This window comes from Gopherus evgoodei, chromosome 24, assembly GCF_007399415.2.
Source record: "Gopherus evgoodei ecotype Sinaloan lineage chromosome 24, rGopEvg1_v1.p, whole genome shotgun sequence".
NCBI classification, from domain to species: Eukaryota; Metazoa; Chordata; order Testudines; family Testudinidae; genus Gopherus; species Gopherus evgoodei.
In genome coordinates this window covers 7,984,397-8,003,866 of record NC_044345.1, presented here as the reverse complement: position 1 = coordinate 8,003,866, position 19,470 = coordinate 7,984,397, and the positions used below count along the sequence as shown (strand labels likewise).

At 49.2% G+C, this 19,470-nt stretch overlaps 1 protein-coding gene across 4 annotated transcripts in view; it reads left to right on the top strand.

Moving 5' to 3' along the window:
* The window catches only part of SNX27 (sorting nexin 27), a 58,930-nt gene extending 40,906 nt beyond the window's left edge, over positions 1-18,024 (top strand). For 2 of the 4 annotated variants that reach the window (XM_030542549.1, XM_030542551.1), the window contains exons 9-13: positions 2,682-2,831; positions 3,252-3,380; positions 3,730-3,789; positions 5,785-5,847; positions 9,689-18,024. In XM_030542549.1, coding sequence (XP_030398409.1) covers positions 2,682-2,831; positions 3,252-3,380; positions 3,730-3,789; positions 5,785-5,847; positions 9,689-9,736 — 450 coding nt within the window. In that variant the 3' untranslated portion in view covers positions 9,737-18,024. Of the gene's footprint in view, positions 1-2,681; positions 2,832-3,251; positions 3,381-3,729; positions 3,790-4,365; positions 4,418-5,784; positions 5,848-9,688 lie in introns of all 4 variants that reach the window. The other 2 variants (XR_003997712.1, XM_030542550.1) reach the window with 2 other exon arrangements.
* Positions 18,025-19,470: the final 1,446 nt, after the last annotated feature.

Sequence of the window (19,470 nt, the reverse complement as noted above, 5' to 3'; positions counted from 1 at the left end):
TAGGATTGCTGAGACTGAATAAACATGGGACCTCCCACTGTCCTGTCTGACTCTGAGCTCTAGCCTGTCAGGTTTTATTTCCCTGACCACCTTTGGTGGATGCTCACAGCCTCTAGCAGTGTTCCCGCCTATAGATAACTGGTCTCTGGTGCCAGCGACCTCCCAATTTGAAATCCTCTTCCCAGTTAGTCTTTGCCAGCTCTTACTGTACCTCAGACTCATGGGCGGCGGGTATAATAGGCCAGGGAGGCGCTGGCCCCCCCGGCGCTGCTGCAGCTGCCGAACCTTCAGTTGCAAGGTTTGATGGTGAAGTTTTTGCTTTATGCCCCGTGCAGGTTCCGGGGCACCTGAAGAGGCATATACCTCCTCCTCAGCTGCCCCAGAACCTGCATGGAGCATATCAAAAGCATCCTCTACAGATGATGGGCGGGTTGGGTCTGAGCCGGGAGAGGCTCAGCTTGGGGCTTCGGCCACCCCAGCCAGGGCTCCTACGCTCGGCGGCGGGGCCTTCCAGGCCACGGCTGGCCTGGGACTCCTCCGGGCATGTGGAGGGGGAAGGGGGAGCCTCAGGCCTTCAGCCAGCCCAGCAGGGGCTCCTCTGGGTGGGTGTGGGGGAGTTCTCTGGGCTGCGGCTGGCCTGGGGCTCCTCCCGGCGGTTGGAGGGGGGTGGGGAAGCTCAGGGCTTCGGCCAGCCTGGAGCTCCTCTGGGCAGGGGCAAGGTGCGAGGTTTCTGCAGCTGGGAGGGGGCAGGGGGTCTCAGGGCTCAGCACTCCACCCGCCGCCCATGCTTGTAATAATGGGAGCCCTGTTGACCCTTTTTGACGGTAACAGCTGTCACAGATCAGTGCTGGAGGAGCTTGAAACGTCTCTGGGTGGAGCTCTAGGTCATCTGAGAGGCTGTTGTGCCTTTAGCCAAGAGTTTCCTTCTAATCACTCCCTAATCCGTGTATTTGCTTACCACAGTGAATACTAAACATCCCCTTCCCCTTGCCTGCTTCACCGCTGAGCTGGTGGGACACTCCAGTGAGCCTGGAGCCCCCTCATTCCTTTATGGGCTGGTTCATCACTGGCTTTTCAACTGCTGCAGACATCATAAATAGGGTTAAAAGGCCAAGGTCAAGGTAATATCATTGGAACTCTTCACCTGTGCTAATAACGGTTCCTATTGCAGTAGAGTCTACAGGTCCCAGTTGTGGGTGGAGCCCTCTTGTGCAAGGAGAGGCTCAAACTCACTGGAAGACATGGCTCTTGTCCCCGAAACCTTACATAAAACGCTTCAAATCATAAAGCCAGGGGGAGAAATTAAGATTCATATTTGGAATACAGGACTCCTGGGTTCTTTTCTCAGCTTCGTCCCTGACTCCCTCTGTGCCCTTGGAGAAGTCACTTGAAACTTTGTCTTCGTTCTCCCCCATCTGTAAAATGGGGATGTGACTAACCTAGTCTACACTAGAAAAAGTGTGTTTGCATAGCTATACTGGCAGCCTCCCAGTGGATGCAGCTTACGCAGGTTTATATCAGTTTACTGAGACCAGTAAAATCACTTTTCCCTCCTGCTATAGCTACATATACACTAGGGCTTTGTCTAGGATAAAAAAAATAATTGCTCCTCTAACCAATATTTTTATACTGCAAAAGTTGTAAGTGTAAAGCTGGCCTCAGTGAGGTGCTGTATTTAGAAAGTGCTTTGAAGTTCAGAAGTGCTATTTCACATGTAATTGATGCTCTGAAATCTAATTGATTACTGCTTGCATCTCACTGAGCTTTCAGTGAAATTCGCTAGGTCAGTTTCCCGTTCTGTCTCTAGTCAGTTTCCCTTTCTGATTCTCCTGCCTTATCACAAGGCTGCTTTGTTTGGGTTCCCAGCACTTTTTAAAAAGTGTTAATTTAAATAAGAGAAGAAATCCCATGTAAATATTTCCCTAATAGTTTTTGTTAAAATCCTTTAACGCAAACCTTCGATGGTGAGCCTGAAACTACTTGACAGTGTCTTTAACTATGTGATTTGAACCCATAACTAAGAGAGTCAGCATTAGGTCTGAAAATCCAGGTTGATGCTCTGGCCTGAAGTCATCTTGTTGTAACTTTTCCCTCCCTCCCATTCTGGGCCCCAAGTCCTGGTTTCTCTTTTGAGTTTGTTCCAGGCCTTCAGCAATATTTGCACACAGTATGTTAGTTTTAAGCTCTGTATGACAAGTCATCCCTGACTGATGACAGAGTCAGGTAAAACTGAGCAAGGGATTTTGGGGAACATGACAGTGTAAGCAGCAATTTGCACTGAAGGATGATGATATTAATGAGATCCACACTCAGGGTGATCTCAGAGTGAGAGCTAGGCCATTTGTGACTATGTTAAAAAATAAAATAAAATAAAATAAAAAATTCCTGAGGATTTCCACAATGCTCAGAGCCGTGGTATCTAGTGATTCCAGCTGGGCCAGCTTTTTAGAAAGCATTTATGGAATGAGTCGGTGCTCGAGTCTGCAGGAATTCAGCCCACGCAAACCTCAGCCAAATTTCTGGCAGTGGACTGAATCTGGTGGTATCCATATGGTTAAGAGCAGGGATGTCTCTCCCAGCTGGGATTGTAGTAAGGGTCTGCTGGACGCTGAGGGATTGCAGAGGGTTGGGGTGATGGGGGATTGTTGCTGCCAACACATCACTTTCTTGCTTTTCTCCAGTATTTAAACATGCTGCGGACATGTGAGGGTTACAATGAGATCATCTTCCCCCACTGCTCCTGCGACTCCCGGCGAAAGGGTCATGTGATCACAGCCATCAGCATCAAGCACTTTAAACTCCACGCCTGCACAGAGGAGGGTCAGCTAGAGGTAAATTACTCAAGGACATGGCAGGGCTTCCTGGGTCTGAGCAAGTTCAGCTGTGCTGCAGGAAGAGGCAGAATACTGGTTCCCCATTCCTGGGGTGCTGCAGCTGCTGGAAGAGTAAAGTTGAGAACAGGAGGAGGTGGCTGTTAAAATGGTGGTAAATGCCCTACTGTGTGATTACAAAGACTGCTGCTATGTTGGATTCCCAGAGCACGCTCTGCAGCATTAGCAGAACCTCTCTGTATCGCCACTTCCCCTGCACACCATTCGGCAGCATTCCTGGGACTCCCTTGTCTTTTCCGTCTCTTCCCCTGCACTCTGCCCTGCCCTGGTTCAGATCTGTCCTGTAGCATTTCAGGCGCTAACTTGCCTCCTGATTCGGAGTATGGCCCGCTCTGGACCCCGATCTCTTCTTCTGTTTAGAACCAGGTAATAGCATTTGAGTGGGACGAGATGCAGCGGTGGGACACAGACGAAGAGGGAATGGCATTCTGTTTTGAATACGCACGAGGAGAGAAGAAACCTCGATGGGTTAAAATCTTCACCCCCTATGTAAGTGACCTTGTTAAACTGCAAATGCACTAAGGAGAGGGACTGCCCAGATTTTAGAAACTGGTGTAAAATTCTCTTTGCCCTGATCTCTTGGTGTGAGAGAAGATTTGACGCTCAACTTTTCCTTGCGCTGCGTAACCAGACAGCCACTTGGAGGAGCCAGAGATACAGTAAGTTCTTGCTGGGTAGAGCTGGTACCTCTGCCTTCCCCTGCTGTGTACACAAGCTGAGTGTAAAGCTTCTGTCTCTCGCCCCGCTCTCTAATGGACGGCTGTTATTTTGGAGCTGCCTAGTGCTGTTGCTGCTGCGCTTTATGTCAACCTGAGAGAAGGCTGCTTTGTCTTTGCAGTTCAACTACATGCACGAGTGCTTCGAGCGGGTGTTCTGTGAGCTGAAGTGGCGGAAGGAGGTAAGATCCTGAAACTGCACCGAAATTGCTTAATACGTTTTGTGGGTTGACAGTAACCCTTTCCTGGCAAGCTTTCATACTGGTTCACAATATCAGCTTAGTGCCCAAACCAGGAGAGGTGGGTTGTGTAGTGCGGAGGGCTGATAGTGGGGACTCCTGGGTTCTATTCCCAGCTCTGGGAACAGGAACCTGGGAGTCACTCCTGGGTTTGTCTGCGGCTGTTGGATGGGAGTATTGGCGAGTGACTAGAACAGGGAGTTGGGTGTCAGGACTCTGGGGGCCTGACCGTCTCATTCTTTGCATCACGTAACTTCTTTTGAAGAAGTGGTGCTGTGCATGTGTGGCATGCGATAATCAAGCCTCCATCTCTGCAAGTCACTGGCTGTGACACCTTGGGCAAGTCACTCCCTTGCCTGAGTCTCTTGATCTGTTAAAAGGAGAGAGCAAAGCCTCCCTCTCCCAGGAGGGTTTTGAGGACTGCTTAATTGTTCATCAAATGCTTTGAGATCCTGCAGAAGAAAGCTCTGTAGAAGTGCAAAGGTATCTTTTTTTTTTTTTTTTTTTAATTATGCCCAGATTCCCAGTCCCGGTTGCCTGCTCAGAATCTGTCAGTCATGATGTCCTCTTGGTAAATTATTCAATTTTTAGGTGTGACTTTGGCTGGTGCTGGGGCTTCTTTCCAAGCCAAGGAGACCTTCGCAAATAAGCCCACCCCACCTGTTGCTTGTTCACTTGTTTGTATTCATTGTTTTCTGCTTCTACTGCATGCACCTCTCCATCCTCTCCTGGTCCTTAGAGGAGATGTTTGGCCACCTCATATCAACCTGCCAGAGTCTCCCTACCCCCGTGTGACTGCTGCCTGGCTCTGTGTCCCCATGCTATGGCTTCCTGCTACAGCTAACTGCAGTGTAGTAGGGAGATGGCAGGAGAAGGTAGCTGGCAACCTGCCCCCCAGGGAGTTGGCTTAGAGGAGATGATGCAGAGTTGCTCTGCTTAGGATGCTGAGGTCTGATACTAGCAATGTGCTAGGCCATCATCACGTGTAGTGTCTTGAATCGCCACATGGTGTCTGTTGGAAAACTTGTGCTGCTGTGTTGTCTCAGTGATTCTCAATCATCCCAGCACATAAGCAACTGGATATAAGCAACTGCGGGAGGCAGGATACTGCACTGAATGGGCCATTAGTCTGTTCTGTGCTTCTGAGTTCTTCTGCTCAACCCATTACCGCTGAGGATCAACTCTGTCACTTCTGTCGTCGCTTGATCCTGAAGCAGGCAGCCTCCAGAAGTGACTAGCTTTGCTTATTAGAACACTGTTGGATGCCATTTCTGAACACAAGCTGCCTGTAGCATCAGATGGGCCTGGAGCAGACATGTATTTCTGTGAGGACTGATGTGCTGATATTTGTATGGGCTCCTATATCCCAGAGATCTGAGGCTGGTATGTGAATATGCTGTGGCAGTCTGGATAGCTCTCATCTGTACATAACCATGCTGCTGCCATGTGCACTGCTGGATTTCCTAGGGGGTAGCATTCGCTACAGTAGCTAGCAGGATTTTTGGCTTTTTATCACATGCAACAGCTGGGCACTATGGTTACGCAGCGAGGGGGAGAAGAGGCACTTTGGTCAGTGTATACAGACTTTTAGCTCCATCCGTGGTCTTCAGGTTGGCACTGGGCCCCTCATGTTACTGTTCCCTGCTTGGGAGATATTGATCTGCTCCACGGGCTAAGTCCAAATGTTGGCATCTCTTTCTGCACTCATGTCAGAGCAGGGCTGAGCGTGTGTCATGAACAGAGGTCTGATCCTGGCTTAGTCAATTCCTAACAGATTAGTAGACGGTTGAAATTCATTGCCTGGTGCTCTGGGGTGCTTATTGGAGCCTCCAAAATCCCATCCTTAAATTCACCCGTGCCATAGAAATAAAGTTTTAATCCCCCTTCCCCTCCATCAGTTTTTATTTATATCCTTTATATTTTTTTTTTCTCGTAAAGGTGGAGGAGGAAGCGACAGACAAGGATAACAAGAACTTCAGTAAAGACACTATATGCAGCAAGGTAACTGGGGTGAAAGCAAACAGCATCTGGGCTCTCTGAGCCGGTCTGATTGCTGTACTGCGGACCTACTATTTACTTCCTGCTTCTCCATGCCAATCCCTGCTAGTGTAGAATAGTGTTCAGAATAGTGGCAGCTCGTCCTTAAAGGAAACTTGCAAAGCAAAATATTTCCTGTGGCTGCATGCGGGGGAGAGACTGCCATGCCGCTTTAAGAAATGTTCTTTGTTTCCTTACATTGGAAATATTTAGTCCTGACGGGTCCTGGACACAGGCGGTCTTTGGAGGACCTGGAATGAGACTTTACCTGTGAAGCTCTCTCCATTCCCAGATGAGAGGGAAAGGGGGTCAGAAAGGAGCAGTAAAGGGAACACACATTTTTTTACTTTTCAGTTTCTTTAAAGACTACAGGCTAATCCCGGAAGCGGCATGCCAACTTTTCCCATGGTAGTGCTGGAGGGGCATCTTGGTACCACTTGATTGGCAGGTCCTTACCTCTTTTCCATCTCAGTAATCAAGGGGTTAATTGAATAGTGGGGAGGGAAACCATCTTGTGTAGCTGAATCTTTTAAGCAAAGCTGCCCTGCTGTTGTCTGCTAAGCAGTTACATGAAGCATTTATCACTGGTTCTACAGAGAGATTTAAACCTTTAACTTCAAATTTTGCCCTCTGGTGCACCCAGGAAGTTTCCATTGCCTGACTGGGGTTTTCTATCTAAGCCACCCTCCCCCCCCCGCATGACATAGCTATGCTGACCAAACCTGCAGTGTAGACACAACTGCACCAACGGAGAAGTGCTCCCATCAACATAGCTAATGTCATTTGTGATCCTGTACCTTTGTCGGCATATGCTGTGTCTCTGTAGGATAGATGTAGTTTGAGGGTTTTATTCTGCTGCTCACATCTTAATATGCAGTCCGAGGGTACGTTGCGCACACTCCCCATAAGCCAAACCCAACACTTGTGCCATTGTGTTGCAAGAACCTAGGCCTTTGGTTTCCTGAGACTTCTCATCCGTTTTCTGCTCCGCTTTAAGCTCTAGCTGTGCTGCAGTCTCCATCCTTTCAGCTGTGCCAAAGGCTCCTGCAGGGCAATCTTTGACTCCTCATCTCCCTGTTGATGCCCTAAATGCACACGAGGATTCATTAGTCCATGTTATAAAGGAGGGTAGATGAGTAGAGCCATTTATACTGCTGATGTAAAGGCCACCTGCAGTATCTCTGTACGCACTCGACTCCGTCCCTCCCCTCCAGCTGTGTTTGGATGCAGCATCTGGTTCTGCATAGGCCCGTGCTGTTGACTTGCCAGAAATCTTGTCAAGCGAAGTCTCTGCAGACTGCTGTGGCCTATTCCATATGTGCAGGGGTAGCGGGGACACAATGAGCAGCATGGAATTTCTGGAATTGATCTGTTGGTCTGTAAAAATTGTTTAGTGTTTCTCTCTCTGCCTGCAATGCCCCTTCTGGCTCTGGAGAACTCGGCTCTAGATAATTCCCCTTGCTGAGATTCCAGATGTTCTTGCATTTCTGTCCGATGCCTTCCACTTAATTGCTCATAGGTCCTAAACTAAGGCACCAAGTCAATTGGCTTAGGCTATGGGGCTAAAAATAGCAGTGTAGACGTTCCAGCTCTGGCTTGAGCCTGGGATCTGAAACCTGGGAAGTGGGGAGGGTCTCTGAGCCCGGGCTCCAGCCTCAGCGTCTGTACTGCTATTTTTAGCTCCACAGCCCAAGCCCCGTGAGCCAGAGTCAACCGACCTGGGCTCTGAGATTCGGTACCAGGGTTTGTCTTTGCAGTGGAGACATACCCTGAGTGTCATGTGGTGTTGAGGCTGTTACATGCCGCCTTGTGACAGTATGGAAGAGTAGAGCGGTGGTTTAATTCAGTCACATGGGTGACCAGTGCTTAAACACTGTGGTGATAAGCACTAAATTAGAGAAACTCTGGAGACGGGGGAGCAGCCTTGACTGAGGGAAGCCGTGTGTGTCTGTTCCCTCTGCAGGCTCCCAAAGCAATCTGCAGAGATAGCAATTCAGCCACCTCTGAGTGGGGACTGTGAGTGGACAGCCTGGGCACCAGGGCACAGTGGTCATGGGATTAGGAGGGGGAGGGGAGACAAAGGACACCTGGGCAAAACCCTCTTGTGAGATCTTTAATGACTATTTGGCACAACCAGGAACTTTGCTTTTTAAAAGCCTTGTTCAAAAGTCGGATGAATTTACTTCAAAGAGGTGCAAGGTGTGTGCAACCTGTCTGGATTCCCCTCCCTCCCTCCCTCTCTTGGGAATTCACCTATTTCAGGCCAGATGCTGGTTCCCTTCCAGAGCACGGCTTCCCATGCCCACTCGCCAACCCAGCGCTATGGCAGTTATACCTCTAGAGAGAGGGGAGTATAAACCTCTCCCCTTTATAACACACTTCCATGAGACCGACTGCAGCTTCAGCAAAGGCTCCCGCTCCTTGCTGGGGGGAGAGGGGGGTAATTTACAGCTGCACGCCCAGGGGGAGTAGATCTTTGCTATTGCTGCCTGCGGCAAGGCTGGTCGTCCAACCTTTGCTTCCAGTGACGGTAATTACTACTGGTTGTTAGTGTCATCCATCAACCCTGCTCATGCTGCTGCTGCAGGCAGTGCAGTGGGAGCAGAGCACTGCAGCCTGTGCATCCCAAGGTGCTGGGGATTGGAGCTCCGCGTACCAGAATCACTTCAGCACCCAGCGCTGGCCAGGAATCCATGCATGTGTGTTCGCAGATCTGCCTGCTCTCAACCACCGCGCTGTTGTGTTTTTAGACAGACAAACCTAGGATGATGATGGGTGTGGGAATCTGAGGGGGAGGCTGTTTCATGTGGTAGGTTAGAGTCGTTCCCCATAGCGGTGCTGTCTGGCTCACAAGTGAACGGTCGATTGCAGAGCCTTCATTCCATCTAGCTTCACTGCCGGGCTCTGTCCAGGACTGGGGCTTGAGGCGTTAGCAAAGCTGGATAAGTCCAGAGGGCAGTGGATGAAGAATGAGGTGAACGAGTGGGGGGCAGGACTAGTGTAGCAGGTGGCGGAGTTGCAGGTCAGCACTGAGAAGCATTAGTGGAGTCTCATGTGACAAGGCCCAGGAGGTTTCATAGTCATAGACTGCAAGGCCAGAAGGGACCTCTGTGATCATCTGGTCTGACCCCCTGTAGAACGCCTCATAGAAATTCCTAGAGCAGAGCTGCTAGAAAAATATCCAGTCTTGATTTAAACATGGTCACCGGTGGGGAATCGATCACGACTCTTGGTAAATTGTTCCAAAGGTTCATTCCTCTCCCTGTTAAAAACATTTGCCTTATTTCCAGTCTGCACGTGTCTCGCTTCAACTTCCAGTCATTGGATGGTGTTCAACCTTTCTTTCCTAGACTGAAGAGCCCCTTAGGAAATATTTGTTCCCCGTGTAGGTACTTATACATGGTGATCGAGTCACCCCTAAGCGTTCTTTTTTATTAAGCTAAATAGATTGTGCTCCTTGAGAGTCTCTGTATGAGGCAGGTTTTCTAATCCTGGTAGCCCTTCAGTCATGGGAGGGAGTTTAATTTAGTGGTGAGACCCAGCAATGGGGAGGGGTCTAGTGCTTAGAGTGAGGGACTGAGAATTGGAATTAAGACTCAATGGTCTGTTCTTTGCTTTCCCGTGGACAATTCAAGTGATGTCAGGGCAAGTCACCCCCTCTGTGCCTCAGTTTCCCCATCTGCAAATGGGGCTGCCCTCTGTCTAACTTGCCCCGAGAGGGTTGTTGATTAGCGAGGCAGTAAGAGCCAAACCCAGAGGCTTACTGTAAGTAATGTCTTTTTAATTTCCCTTTCTTCTCTTTCAGAATATCTTTCAGATGGCCAGATCACAGCAGAGAGACGCCACCACTTAGCCCCTCCTGTTGTGGAAGAATGTAACCACCCCGCCCCCCAAATTAACACTTAAAAAAAGATTTAAAAAATTCTGTTGTTGTATTAAAAGCCCTTAAACTAAATATTATTAATAACAAACCATTTGTGAATTTCATGGTTATGGAATTAAGCAACTAGGAAAAAACCAGCAGGCTTATCAGAGTAACAAGAGGGGAAAACTTTTCACCAACAGACAAAATCCACCCAAGGGTATTCTGTTTTTCTTTTTTTGTTTCACTTGGGTCCTCCATTGGAAGATGGATTGTGCTTATATTATATTTTTTACAACTGGAAATAGAAATGCCATCCATTTGCACTGTTCAGACATATATATGTATGTATGTTTAAAAAAAAAAAAAAAAGGAAAGTTATATATACAAAATACCACACGTATATACATATATATATTTCTTTTAAAATTTCATAGCAGCAGCAGTACCTTTTCTAAGCTTGCGTTTTTACACGCATCTCTTTCCTCCGAATCCATCGTGTTTTTTTAAAAACTAACTTTAACGGAAAAAAAAAAAAGAAAAAAAGTAACATTACAGGGAAATACCTCTCCTCTCAAAGGACCTTGACACGTTTACAAGCTTTTAATTTTGGTTCTTTTTTTTCTTTTCATTTTTTGCATTGAACCTTTTTAAGAAGTGTGTAAAGCAGCTGGCTCCAGAACTAGTAGGACAAAGAGAGAGAGGATTTTGTTCACTGATGGTCTGATCATGCATCCTTACCTTGGATAGCATTTAAAATCAGTGGGGCTGCTTATGGGTGTAAATGTTCACGAAGGGTGTGATGCTGTAATTGATGGGACTCGGAAAGCTAAGGGGAAGATGGGTTTTGAGTTGGAATCTTCCCATTGGCCTCCATGGACTTTGGGTCAAAGCCCTAAAGACTGAAATTTACCTCTGTGCCAAAGTGCCAGATTAAGGCCTATTCTAAGTGTAAGGCCCACAGCAATCATAGTTTGAAGGGTTAAGTGGAGCTGGGATGGTGCATAGTCCTTGTGCTGGCACTCTGGTCCTCAGGCAGAGGTGCAAAAAGGACAACCGCAAAGCAGAATTGGCTCCATCCAGCTTGGAAGAGAAGTGAGGCTCCGTCTGTGGCTTTCCCCACAGCTTGATCAGATCTCTTTGGGGCGGGGATGAGACAGCCCAGAGCTGTCGAAGCCAAAGAGCTGGTATCTTCCTGATGGCTTTGGCTGCTCCTTGCAGCTTTCCAGGACAGAAGCAGCATTGTTTGGGTGCGGTGCTGACGCCTGTATTTTGCCAGCAGTCTGTCAGCCCAGGCAGGGTAGGGGAGACGAGGTCTGGCAGAGCAGGTTGGCTTCCCCGAGCAGGGACGGGTTTTAAACAGCCCCGTCTCTGTGAGAATTTGAACTGTTCTAGCCAGCCAAGCAACAGCCTGAGTAATTCCTCTCCTTTCCTGCATGTGCCCTCTGCCTGCCCTTGAGCAGAGCTTAGCTTCTCCACGCACTTCTCAGTGCAAAGGCTTTTCTGTAGGGGAGGAGGTTCTGGCCCTGTATAGGCCAGGGTGTTATGAATTCCTGCTGCTTCACCTCCCCCTGGCCCCGGGTGTGTGCTTCTAGGACTGGACGCAGGGAGCCAGCTGCAGGTTGAAGGATCTGAGGAGGCAGCCGTAGGCTAGAGGACGCCTGAGGTTAGTTTGCTCGTGAGCAGTCAGGTCATCCTTATAGACGCTCAGGTTGATTTATTGCCTCGATTTGGTATTTTGGCAACTTCTTCCCGAGTTGATCTAGGCTGTGTCCCTGTGGATCATAGTGGTAACTCTTCACTCGTCCATTCCAGCCAGTGGCCACGGTGCCCTTGCCAGGGACCTGGTCTGTGAGTGTGAGGCCCAGCTGGCATGGGAGCAGTATAGTACTGCCCTGCTGTGGGACTCTGTGCCAGCGAAGTCCCCTCTCCTTGTCTTGCCTTCTGGGCAGGCAGGGCTGGAACTCAGCACTTTCAGCTCCATGGTGGGTCAAGGGGAGAGGTCTGACAGCCCCCCTTTTGATTCAGGAAGAACATCAAAGGGAGTCTGAGGATCTTGAAGGCGAGAGGCTAAGGAGAGTGGGAGTGAATGAACAGTCAATATGGACAGGAGGGGAAGAGGAGAAGAGCAGTGGAATTGACTTACCATCTTCAGAAAGGACAGTTGGCAGCTTTCCCCTGAGCTGGGTTGTCTGAGAAGCTGCAAAGAAAGACCCGATGCTGAGGCCTGGGCAGGGCTTCCTACTTGCTCTAACTTGATACACCCTTACCTCGAAGAATCTGTCTCTTTAATAAAGTAGGACGGCCCTTGAGGCTCGCGATACCCAGCTCGCCACACATGGGATCTGACATTGCCTGTCACGGCATGAAGCCAGTGTGGTCTGCCAGGAAATGCTCTCTAAAGACAGATAGCATCCTTCGAGTCACAATTTCAAAGCGGGAGCAGCGTTAGCTTAGGAGAAACCTTCGCCTTGCACTTAGAGGCCAGCAGAACACTGGATTCTAAATTTTTTCCTCCAAATGTCTTATTTCTGGGTGTGAATTAGGTAGCTTAGGTACACCAGTCTGAGTGAGTGCAAAGACTTAAAGGCTGCAGTAGGAACTCTGTACTTTAGATCTTGAACTAATTACGTATCCCTTCTGCAATGAAAACAAATTGAGCTGAGGAAGCTGGGTGGCTCTGTATAAGGGGCTTCAATATGTTAACCCATTGGATGCCTTGGTGCAAAGAAACCCGCCTCCTTTAATTTGGTATTGCTGGATGCAACTTAAGTGTCTGGGCCAACAGGTTATGCAAACCAGCTTTTGTGCCCTGTAGATGGCATGAGGAAAGCAGCTTCTACGTTTTCTGCAGCAGAACTGGATTTGAAATTGACATGGCTCATTGAAATAAGAAACTTGTTGGGGATGGGGGTTAGTGCTTTTAGAAGCAGCTGAAGTCTAGATTCAGGGCAGCTGTGAAAACGTTATCAACGTTTTTGCAAATATCCCTCTTACTTCCCACCTCCTTTCCTGGTCTGTGGCTTCCAAAGGCCCCAGGCTTAATTTCCTCACTCCCCTGAGTCATTTGATTTAACATAACCCAAGAACCAGGAGTCACCCAATGAAATTAATAGGCGGCGGGTTTGAAACAAAAACAAAAAGAAGTATTTCTTCACATGATGCGCAGTCAGCCTGTAGAACTCGTTCCCAGGGGATGTTGTGAAGGCCAATAGTATAACTGGGTTCAAAAAAGAATTAGATTTGTTCATGGAGGATGGGTCCATTGATGGCTATTAGCCAAGATGGTCCGGGATGCAACCTCACGCTCTGGGTGCCCCTAAACCATCGACTGCCAGAAGCTGCGACTGAATGACGGGCTGGATCACTCGAAATTGTCCCATTCGTACCCTCTGAAGCATCTGGCACTGGCCGCTGTCGGGAGACAGGGTACTGGCTAGATGGACCATTAGTCTGACCCAGTGCGGCTGTTCTTATTTTCCAGCCCTATGTATGGGGACATGGTGCATGCGATGTAGGACCTAAGTAGTGATGGAAGCACAAAATATTGGTTGGAACGTGAAGTGAATTATTTTTTACACCAACTTTAGATCTAAGCTGGTCAGAAGCCAGGTGAGTTTGGGGAGCAATATTAGTTTTTCCTCTGCAATCCCAGGCTACTAGTGGCTCTTTTGGGCCGCAAGGTTCTTCTCTTTGTTAATTTAAAAGAAGCTTTTTGTGTCCTGTAGCAACTGTTTATGTAGCAGAGAGTCATTTACAGTGTAGAGCAGCCCAGACCACTGGCCATGGGCAGATAATCCAAAGTTTGGGTGCATGTTTGAAACCTGTTCAGAGGGTGTGGCTGGGGCCCAGGACAAGTGCCGTTGGGCTAAGAACTCTTGTGCCTTTCCAAAGTTGCTCTCCCCTTAAGCATCTTTCTGTAGCACAGTATTTGCGCTTTAGGCTGAGAGGGATGTTGAGTTTGGGGTCTATGTACCCAACTTCCTGCCCCTCTTTGGTGTTAGGAGTGGAATTGGAAGGCCATAAGAAAAGCTGCCCACAAAAGGACCATCCCCATCCTTCATCAAATTCCCTGGATCAGCCATTCTTTGATAAGCTAGCTTGCTCGTTTCCCTTGATTAATCCTCCTGCTGCTAAATACCCTCCACCCCCTGGAGACCAGTCAGAACACGGTACAGCTGTTGTTACCTTTCCAGGTGGCTCTATCAACCTCTGATGGCAGGAAGGCGTTTTCGTCTTGTGCAGGCGGGCAGGTCTTCAAGGCGCTGGGGGATCGTGTGCCCCTCTGCCCGTTCAGTAGCGGGAGGATGGGCTGTCTTGCTGGAGTGTGTATCCTCCAGCACAGGAGCCCTTTAGAGCTTGAAGAGTCCCTTCCTGGTGTGTGAGGCAGTCAACTTGTTCTGGTGGTTAGAGCAGGAGACCCAGATTCTATTTTTGATTCTGCCACTGACGTTCTGGGTGACCTTGGGCTAGTCGCTTCCCCCTCTGTGCCTCAGTTTCCCCACCAGCGGAATGAGGTGTTCATACCCACCTGTGTAAAGCACTTTGAAACCCTTGACTGGGAGGCCCTATCCAAGTGTGCAGTATTAGCCTCTCCCAACAAATTACCCAAAGGGCTGAATAAGCTACTGGCAATGTCTCTTGTATGGAGAGACAAGATTGTCTCATTGCTGATGAGACAGGGGCTCTACGTTTCCTTCTGTTTTAATCAGAACAGATGGAAAGATCTCAGCAGCAGTGTTTAGAGCCCCTCCCCAGTCTCTGTTCGTTGAGCTCGGCTACTCATGTGACTCAAATCGGAGGAGTTCAGCGGGTGTATATGTCACAGGAAGAAGTACTGCTTTGGGGGGCCTCTGGAGGAGTTCATGTTCCAGCATTGATCTGTGTTAGAGGGGGAGGCTTGGACCCAGATTGCTCTGCATGCACGGCCGGCTTGGCTTTGCTGACAGTTCTCTGCACACAGCCAAGCACCTGTTGGAGGGATGCTAAGCCGGGTTCTTCCTCAGGGCTAGCAGGAGAGGACGGTGGACGTTAGACTTGCTCTGCAGTGTTATGGGAGGAATGCAGCTTCTGTGCAACTTGTATTCTCCCAGTCTTAGCTCCCTTGGCATCCAGTGCGGCTGTAAGTATGTCCAGCTAGTCTCCTGCTGGGAAGGAAATAAGGGAGCCCCAGAGATCTGGAGCCACCTTTGGGCTTGGAAAACCAATTATTGGGTTTATCGGGTGAAATGTGCTAGCTGTGGTGTTTGGATAGGAGCTGGTTTCCATGGGCAGGAGGGGGCAGTTTTCACTACATGAGTTCCCCAAAAGGGGAGCCACCTGCCCAAATGCTTAATTCTCATTTCCCAAACACCTCCCCTGTCTGTAATTTATTCAGGCTCCAAGTCTCCTCTCCCCCAGTTTTGGGGTGCACCTTGAGAAGATTTAACTTGCCTCTACTTATTCCCTAAAATCCAGGGGTGGGGTGTAGTGGAAGGGAGATTCTCCCCTATTCCTTATGACCCTTTTCACACAGGCAGTAGCTCTGTAATCAGCCATTGTTTGTTTTTGCCAGGTTTCTCTCAGTCCACTGGATTTAGGGAAGGACTTGTGCCAATACTCAAATTTTCCATAGCTAAAGAAGCTGGAAATCTCTTTGCAGTAGTAAGTTCTGCAGCGGGACCCATGTTAAAAAAACAAAAATGGAGCGAGAGCCATAAACATGAAATTTCACTGCTGACTGAAGTAGGGCGACTTAAGAACTAGTAACCTCCTCCAGTTGACTTCTGTGCTGTGACATTTAACCATTGTTAGGTATGTTGCTCATTCTCTGTCTGTTTAGAGAGCTAGAAAGCAAGCACCTTTGTTCACGTCAGAGTGTCAGATTTTGGGGCCTGAGGGGGAAGAACTGAAATTTCCACTTCCACAGGACTGGTCCTGAAATGCTGATTTTGTGTGTGTTTGTGTATGTTTAAATTTGGAAAGAAACGGGTAATCTGTCAATTTCTCTTCCTTTTTTTAAAACAAATCCTTGGCTCATTTAATTTGTCCTATTTCTGGTCCCATCAGAAATAAGCATTGAGGCTCTCTCTCTATCTGAACACAAGGCACTTTTTAAAAATGCAACCCCGGTCCTTCCATTTCCAGGCTCTTTACTTTTCAGATTTTTTAAAAAATCAGTTGATAGGCTTTGGCTGCTCTGAAGTCAGACCTATAAGCCTGAGCACAAGTTAAATAGGTCAGGTTACACTTGGTATAATAAACTGCTCTCCTCAAACGCTCTCTAAATTAAATAGGTAGAAGATGCAGCTGATGAAGCCTTAATTAGATGAGAAATAAACTTCTCAGCCCCCCTTCCTCCTCTGATCCTGATGGTCTGCAGTAATGGCCAAAGCAAAGTAATTGCTTTTTTGCTGTCTTGCAGATTTTTCTTTTTTGCTGTGTTTTCCTCCACACTTATAGGGACCAGGTGGGGGAGGGAATATATTTTATTGGACCAGCTTCTGTTGGTGAGAGCTTGCATAGAGCTCTACTTCAGGGCTGGGAAACTAACTCAAAGCTAGATTTATGGACTCTTAACCTGTTTTGAGTGGCTTAGATGGCCAAGTGCTCTCTGGGAAAATTACATTTTTATCTGTGCAAAAGCTTTTCACCGCTTGCAAACCGAAGTTGGCGAGTGATGCATTTGTAAAAAAACAAGTGGTTTATAGATCCCCCTCCCCACCACACACACATGCACACCCCTACACTTCTGCTTTGGAAGTGAAGCATGTATTATTAAAGCTGACGGCAGCCTAGCTCATGGAGACTGTTCTGTTTTTCTAAACAAATTTGTATAAAGCCTCCATAGCCCTCACGCTTACCAAGCGATCCTGTATTCTGACTGCAAAGCTCTCCAGCTGAGAGCATGGAACTTGGTCACGAGTGCTGGAAAGGACTCCAACCAAAAGGCTGTTATGGGTTTACAGAGCACTGCCCTGTTACAGCGGAGTCTGCTGCCCTCTGGCACAGCCCTGGGCAGGGTGGCTGAGAACAGAATTTGTCCCTGTTTGAAATAACCGGGGTGGGGTGGGGTGGGGTAGGGCTGGATATTTGGGGGAGTGGCTGGGGGTATGTTTCTCACCCAAGCAGGGTATCCAAGATGTAGTTGACCTTCAGCACGAAGCTCTTCTGCTTCCAGTTAACCCGTCAGATTGCACCAAACCAGTTCAGCAACTAGGTAGTTTGGACACAATACAGTAGCTTCCCATTAGCAGGAAGGCCCCTTGCGTGCTCCTGCACATTCTTCTCCCTGCTGGGCTGCAGCACCAGGCCTCTCCTCTTGTTCATTCCTGGTGCACACAACCTGACAGATAGAGAGGTGGAAAGTCTCTGGAACCTTACTTCTCCCTGCGTTTGGAGAGTTCCCACACCCTAGCCCAGTCTGCAGGTGAGACACACTATCCTAGCACCTTTCTAGAGGGAACTGTATTTAAATGCAGGTGTACAAAAAATGTTAACACAGCTTCAGAATTCAGTTTAGCAAGCACCCAGCTGCCGTGTCTGCTTTATCCCTTGACCCTCTCTAGCCACTATCCTCTTCTTCCTGGCTTAGATTCCAGCTGCTCCAGTTTAGAAGTTCCCTGACCTGTTACCTTGCAGCTCTTAGCTGGTGGCAACAAAGCAACTGCCCTCTAGCCAAGGCCGCAGACCATTGTGTATGTATAAGTAGTCTGTTACATTGAGCTTTCGGGCCGAGGGACTCTGTAAGTCAGTGCCCCCAGTTCATCCCTTCTGCATTTTATACCTTACCCTGGCCGTCCCTCTTCCATCCCAACCCTGGGTTGAAGCGTGTTGTGCAAAGGTTCATCCGTGGGAGGAAAGCAACAGATACAACAGCAATAATACAACAGTCAGAGCTTTTGATGTAAGGTGGGGGGGAGTTCCCCCTTGTGGGGGAATGGGAGGGGGATTGAACTGATGCCTGCTACTAAATTTACAGAAATTTTGTATCACGTGCCCCCCACCCTACCCCTTTTTTTTTTTTGAGCCAGTCAAATAACCCAGGTTTCAATCCCAGCCACACTCGTTTTAATTTATTTGAGAGAACTCTAATCGTATTTTCACGGCAGTATCTTGTATTTTTTATTTTTGTGATTCAGCAATGTGAAGAAGGAGAAAAAACAAAAACCCGATTGCTAACAGTGTTTCATTCCTTGTTCTGTAGAGCTAACCACTCTAAAATTGTTTGGTCAAGTCACTTAGTGTAATTAATTGTAACATACTCTTTTAAATAAATTGATTTATTGATGAAACGACTAGTTCAACCTCTCCGGCCCCCTTTGTCTGTCGTGTGGGGGAGGGGTTTGGGAGGGTACGTGTAGGGGGAGGGAGGTTGTGAGGGTCTGGGGAAGGATGGGGCAGTGACTGGACTGGGGGATCCTTGCCCATCTGTGGAGCTCGCTCTGATCTGGTCTAAGTGAGCAGAGAAACAGCCTCAGGGACCTGTCGAACTGCCCCATCTGCCCTGGGCCTAGATCCTGCTGGCTGGGGGAATGGAGGCCCCACTGCCGCCCCCCCCCGTTTGTCTCCCCTCCCCCCCCAGTCCCACCCCATCTCCCTATGATCTGTGCTGTTCTCACACCTGCCCCTGGTGAGGACGGCCCCCATTTTGCCCCCTGGCCCTGCCCCATTTCCCCAGTGATGTCAGGCTCCATCCTCCAGTCTCAACCCCTCCCTTGCCGAGCTCCGCCCCTGCAGGCGGTTCTTGTGGTGCTGTTGTGGCACATCTGGCTCCTGTGCATGAAGAACTTGGCTGCCCCTCCCACCCCGCCTTACCTGGGCTTCCCTGGCCTGGAGGAGCCACCAGCCACCAGAGCACGAGGTGTGACACCTGGAGAAGCCCGTGGGCGATGGAAGAGGACAGCGCCTTCCCCAACAGCACAGCAAGCTAGGGTGCTGTGGGTGTCACTTGACTGCTGCCACCTCTGCACCATGGCCCTCACTCCATGGCCAGGCCTCCTTCGGGGTGGGAGGCCAGGCCTGTCTGGCCTTCCTGGAGTGGGGGTGTTGCCAGCAGCCAAGCCTTGTGGGCAGGGCCGTGGCAGAGGAGCTGGGACAGGAGTGGCCCTCAGCTTTGGACACCGATTTGTTAGACTAATGCCTGACACCTGCAAGAGATGGGGGGCTGCTTCTGAACCATGAAGACTGTGAATTTCCCCTCCCCTCACAAGGAGTGCCTGCTACCCTGGGAGGCACAACCCGCTCTTGGCTATCCCAGCTCTGGTTCCCTCACCCACAGCTCTGCTGATGCTCCTCAGTGCTGGCCTGCAGCTCCCATATGCCTGTTGTGTAAGTGCTAAAAAAACAGCCTCTTCTCCTCTGCCCTCAGCAGGCCGTGGGGCGCAGCCAGGGCTCGGTAGAGAGAAGTCCAAGCTCTCACATCTCCACAGGGTGGTTATGCAGGGTTAGGGCTACCCAGGCGTGTGTATGTGCATGGGTGGGCGAGACAGGCCAGCCTCACGCAGAGAAGGTGACCGGAAGACTGATGGAGCAGAGCAGGCCCAGAAGAAGAGGCCGGTTCTGCTGAGATCCAAGCCCTCTGCCCTGCGTGTCCATTACAGGCTACTCCCTTTTCCGTACTGCCCATTAACATCAGAGCGGGCATTGGTACCCACCTCCTCTGAGGCCGTCACAGCAATCAAACTGGGCCCAATGCCTGGAGCAGGTGGCGTTCCTGCCAAGGTCTATAAGCAGGGTGGCTACCA